Source organism: Macrobrachium nipponense, chromosome 14 (genome assembly GCF_015104395.2).
Source record: "Macrobrachium nipponense isolate FS-2020 chromosome 14, ASM1510439v2, whole genome shotgun sequence".
Classification (NCBI taxonomy): Eukaryota; Metazoa; Arthropoda; class Malacostraca; order Decapoda; family Palaemonidae; genus Macrobrachium; species Macrobrachium nipponense.
In genome coordinates this window covers 15,942,101-15,947,888 of record NC_087207.1, presented here as the reverse complement: position 1 = coordinate 15,947,888, position 5,788 = coordinate 15,942,101, and the positions used below count along the sequence as shown (strand labels likewise).

The window sequence follows — 5,788 nt, the reverse complement described above, 5'->3', positions numbered from 1 at the left end:
GAAAGTGCCGGAGCAGGTGCCCAGCTTCAAGGAATAGCAGGATCCAGTCTAAGGTGGACTCACGAAGACTGGATCATCATTTGAAAATGAGAGAATGTTTTTTGTTGTTGTATGGAAATTTGTTTTGAATTGAAATAAATAAAGGTTATTTACATAGATGGCAATTTTCATTACCACAATAATTCTTGAGAGTAATACTTGTTACATACATAATAATTCGAGTTTAAGTGGAGTTTAAAGGACTTCTTTCATAAATGGATGTGAATGAATGAATGAATTTTAGTTTGGATCTTAAGATTGATCCGCAATAGTTTCTTTTAGCTTTGGGAAAACTAAAGGTTACTAATTGATGAAAGTTTCGAAGATTAGTGTATGAATAGTTTGATGTTTATGTATAATAAGTTTGTGTTAAATGTTGAAGGAAAAGAAAGCTGGAGGAAAATAAATGAGTGAAAATGTTTTGTTAAGAGTTTTATTGATTCCTGAAGGGAAAAGGAAGATGGAGGGATTGTAGAAAGGTTGAGGAAAATGAGTGTATATCTGGAGTGGCAGAAAAAGGAGCAGAGAATTGAGGGAAGATTGGTGGAGTGCCAGGAGAAGGAGCAAAGGATCCAGTGAAGATTCGTGGAGTGCCAAAAGAAGGAAGAAAGGATTGAGAGAAGCCTGAGGAGATTTGCAAGGATACAGTGGCATATTCTGGTTCTAGGGACTAAGCAAAGGGTAAGTATATGCAGGGACGGGGGCGGGGAAGCCCGCCGAAACCGCCTAGGGCGGGCGAGCCAGGAGGAGACGAGATCCCCGGGGCGGGCGGGCCATGGAGGCTCGCCGAGGTCCCCGGGGCGGGCGGGCCAGGAGGCTTGCAGAGGACCCATCGGGGCAGGGCGGGCCCGGAGACCGCCGAGTCCCCGGGGCGGGCGGGTCCAGGTCCCCGGCCCGGGCCGGGTCCCCTGGGGCGGGCGGGCCGGGCCAGGGGTACCCGCCGAGTTACCCCGGGGCCGGGCAGGCCCAGGAGGCCCACCCGGGGCCGGGAGGTCCCCGGGCGCGGGCGGGCCAGGAGGCACGCCGAGGTCCCCGGTCGCGGGCGGGCAGGAGGCACGCCGAGTTCCCGTGGCGGGGAGTGGGCCAGTCGGGGCGCCAGGAGGTTCCTCCCCGGGGCGCGGGCCAGTGCCCGCGAGGTACGCGGGACGGCCGGGCCGTGGCAGCCCCGCCGAGGTCCCCGGGCGGGCGACCACTGGGCCCGCTGAGGTGCCCCGGGGCGGGCGGGCCACTGGGCCCGCCGAGGTCCCCGGGGCGGGCGGGCAGTCAGCCCGCCGAGGTCCCCTGGGCGGGCGGGCCACAGGGCCCGCTGAGGTCCCCGGGGCGGGCGGGCCACTGGGCCCGCCAGGTCCCGGTGCTGGCGGGCCAGTCGGCCCGCCGAGGTCCCCGGGGCTGGCGGGCCAGTCGGCCCGCCGAGGTCCCCCGGGGCGGGGTGGGCGGGCCATGGGCTCGCCGAGGTCCCTGGGGCTGGCGGGCCAGTCGGCCCGCCGAGGTCCCCGGGGCTGGCGGGCCAGTCGGCCCGCCGAGGTCCCCGGGGCGGGCGGGCCAGTCGGCCCGCCGAGGGTCCCCGGGGCGGGCGGGCCAGTCGGCCTGCCAAGGTTCCCGAGGGCGGGCGGGCCACTGGGCCCGCCGAGGTCCCGGGGCGGGGCGGGCCGGGCCAGTCGGCCCGCGAGGTCCCCGGGGCGGGCGGGCCAGTCGGCCCGCCGAGGTCCCCGGGGCGGGCGGCCAGTCGGCCTGCCGAGGTCCCGAGGTGGGCGGGCCAGTCGGCCCGCCGAGGTCCCCGGGGCGGGCGGGCCAGTCGGCCCGCCGAGGTCCCCGGGGCGGGCAGGCCAGTCGGCCCGCTGAGGTCCCCGGGGCGGGTGGACCACTGGGCCCGCTGAGGTCCCCGGGGCGGGCGGGCCACTGGGCCCGCCGAGGTCCCCGGGGCGGGCGGGCCAGTCGGCCCGCCGAGGTCCCCGGGGCGGGCGGGCCACTGGGCCCGCCGAGGTCCCCGGGGCGGGCGGGCCACTGGGCCCGCCGAGGTCCCCGGGGCGGGCGGGCCACTGGGCCCGCCGAGGTCCCTGGGCTGGCGGGCCAGTCGGCCCGCCGAGGTCCCCGGGGCTGGCGGGCCAGTCGGCCCGCCGAGGTCCCCAGGGCGGGCGGGCCAGTCGGTCCGCCGAGGTCCCCGGGGCGGGCGGGCCAGTCGGCCCGCCGAGGTCCCCGGGGCAGGCGGGCCAGTCGGCCCGCCGAGGTCCCCGGGGCGGGCGGGCCACTGGGCCCGCCGAGGTCCCCCCCGGGGCGAGCGGGCCACTGGGCCCGCCGAGGTCCCCGGGGCGGGCGGGGACAGTCGGCCCGCCGAGGTCCCTGGGGCGATCGGGCCCGCCGAGGTCCCCGGGGCGGGCGGGCCAGTCGGCCCGCCCGAGGTCCCCGGGGCGGGCGGGCCAGTCGGCCCGCCGAGGTCCCCGGGGCGGGGCGGGCCAGTCGGCCCGTCGAGGTCCCCTGGGGCGGGGCGGGCCACTGGGCCCGCCGAGGTCTCCGGGGCGGCGGGCCACTGGGCCCGCCGAGGTCCCCGGGGCGGGCGGGCCACTGGGCCCGCCGAGGTCACCGGGGCGGGCGGGCCACTGGGCCCCGCCGAGGTCCCCGGGGCCGGCGGGCCAGTCGGCCCCCGCCCGTCCCCGGGGCCGGCTGGCCAGTCGCCTGCCGAGGTCCCCGGGGCGGGCGGGCGGGCCATTGGGCCCGCCGAGGTCCCCGGGGTTGCGGGCGGGCCAGTCGGCCCGCCGAGGTCCCCGGGCCGGGCGGGCCATACTGGGCCCGCCGCCCCGGTCCCCGCGGGCAAGATTAAATAACCATGAACAATGTAACATATCCACCAATTATTCAGCATAAACAACTTACGCAAGTCGTTCAAGTTCCCACTCTCCTCCCACTCTCCTCGCGTAAAGTGACAATTCGTCCTCGCAACGCCAGATTTGTGTCCTTCGATTCATGGTGATTGGTTATGAAGTCTGACCTATTTAAAAATCCTGCTGACGACCTCACCTCCGTTGGGATTCAGACTGTGTTTCGAGTCGAGTAAAACAATACATTGCTTCATATATCATTACATCGTTCCTTGATTGTAGGATTAGCCAATAGGGATCATAATCACCATGGTATGAAATAAAGTTACTACTGTTAAATATAATAAGCTCACGTAATTATTGTTCCTGTTAATAATTACATTGAGAACTGAATACTCGTTGAGCACTGCTTCGTAAAATGAGCTCGGTAAAAGTGTTCGCGAATTCTCTAACCTATTTCTCTGTAACTAAGATTCGTATAAGTACGAGATTTTGCTGTAGTGTAATTTTTAAGAGAATCATGAATCACAAATTATAAAGAATAGACACTTGTCCTGTACGAAGAGGCCAAAGGCTCGATTAGCCCAGAAATGGATCTGAACACGAGCAGTATAAGAAAAAAAAAAATTAAATTCGCCTACCCTCTCCCTCCCCACCCCCCACCACCCCTTCTTTCCACCCCCTTCCGCCTCTTCCTTCCTTCAACCTCTCCTCCATCCATTCTCTCTCTCTCTCTTTCTCTGAATGTTACTTCAGTTAAGTATATTTTGTATACGATTTTTTATCTATCCATCTATCTAATCTAATAATAATTTACAATGTTTATATCTAACGATTCACTCGGTTGCTGCCATTACGGTACAGTACGGTACGGTTGATATTTAGCCTATGTGTACGGTACGGAATTACGCAATGACAATTTTACCAAAGTACGGTACGGTACTGTTCAAATACGGAAAAATGTGCAAATTCCGTACCGTACTACCTTACCTTAGGCATGGATATATTACTTTTGCTCTACGTTGAAAACAAGGGAACAATATTAATTAATTATTAATAATAATAACCAGTGATATAGTATTTTTTTTACTATTATTCTTAGCATCAGCAGCAGTAGCAGCAGCAGTAGTAGTAGCTATTACTATTTTTATTTTGAGGTCAAATTTTTTTTTTCTTTCTTTAGTGACTATTGATTTGGGTTAGGAGTAAATGATTATAATGATTAGAGTGAGAGATATCTGCATGTATGGTGGAGTAGTAGAACGATAGACACTGTGATTGATGGTAAAGCTAATGTTATACTTGTGTTTGGTTACCTCCTTCGCAATCTTCATTTGGACTCAGGGCATCAGCCATATGCTTGTATTACGAAGGTGAAGAAGAGATGGCCGGAACATAACTGTCGGCATGGTAGCAGAAATCCGTTTGTCACGCAACTTTTCAACTTTTTTTTTTAGCAAAGAGAGAGCCGCCTATTGCCTACAGATTGGTTTGAATAGGTAACAGGTTATAGTTGCTCTGTGTTACAAATAAAAATTGAGCATTGTTACCGGACATTCATTAGAGTTAAAGCCTTGATTATAGCGCAAAAATTATAGCAAAATCTCGTACTGATACCAGTCTTCATTACAGGGTTATTGACCAAAAACGTGACTGCACTGTCTGTGAAACCCACAGTAAGGGAGCTTTACCAATTACAATTAAACATTACCTTTTATTCAGGCTTGGAGTAATTGTCATTTATCTGAAATGTTTTAATACACGTTTTTTGAAGTTAACTGTAATTGCGTTTGTTTTTTTATTTATACTTAATGGTAATCGTAATTGTAACTGAAAAGTTCAAATATAAAGTACTTCAATTTGAAATTGTTATCCTAGAGCAGCCCTCTTACTTTTCGAGGAACTCATCTTAACCACATGCAATAGAGATGTTTTGAGTCGCTACCCAATTTATTTATTATATTAAGGAGAATGTTAACAAACCCCGCTACCAATTCTAAAAAAATTTTTATTCCATTTATTTCCTTTTTTTGTACAAAGTTTTGCGAAAAAATGTTTTTTCCAATATTTGAGTTTTGTATTTCAGTATTCTTTTCTTATAATCAGCATAATAATTTTCAAAACACAATAACATACTAACAATTTACTTAGGCAAATCATAGGATGTTAATGATAATTTCTGCAGTTCTAAAATATTTTAGATATGTTTGTTTTTGTATTTGTATCTGGAAGGTATTAAAAGTTACAACTTACAATTGTTGCAGAAATTGACTGTAAAAGGACACTAAACTCAAGTATAAACACTTTGCAACTATCTGCATTTGTTTAAGGAAATGGGTGTGCGAAATGTAATTGAATATTAAATTTTATATATGTATTTGTAGCTGTGATTACAATTGTGAAATTATACTAATGATCGTATTTGATATTGTTCCCCATTTTGTAATTGAAGTTGTAATTGTAATTCGATAACAGGTCAGGTAATTATGATTCGAATTGTAATAGACATAAAGCAAACGTAATTACCCTAACCTGCTTATATTAACATAAGCATGCGACAGTAGCTACTTCATACGAAATGGATAAGCATAAAAAATAATGGAAACAAAAATAATCTTTTTTTAATGTATTCATGGGAGGAAAACTGATTAGAAATTCAGTGATTTTTTCCTCCACTGCACTTCGGCCTCTCTCGGGGCACCTGTGAATTAATTGTTCAATCTTCAATCGACTTAATCTTTCTCGGGATCTATGGGGTTCATGTCTGCACCCTTATTTGGCCAGTCAACCAATTCAAATCCTCTCGACCTTGAAACCATTCCTGGACTATTCTGGCCGTATGGATGGGGCAGCTGTCATGAATGAAAATGACAGGACTAAGTGAAAAGGGATAATTCCGCTGGTGAAGTGAAGGGAGAAAGAAATCTTGAAGA

General features: G+C 53.4%; 1 protein-coding gene across 1 annotated transcript; it reads right to left on the bottom strand.

The window, feature by feature from the left end:
- Positions 1 to 709: 709 nt before the first annotated feature.
- Positions 710 to 2,819, bottom strand: LOC135226142 (collagen alpha-1(I) chain-like). The gene is made up of 2 exons (XM_064265583.1): positions 2,286 to 2,819; positions 710 to 1,912 (listed from the first exon to the last, which is right to left on the bottom strand). The coding sequence occupies exons 1-2, from the start codon at positions 2,817 to 2,819 to the stop codon at positions 710 to 712; spliced, it is 1,737 nt and encodes a 578-aa protein (XP_064121653.1).
- Positions 2,820 to 5,788: the final 2,969 nt, after the last annotated feature.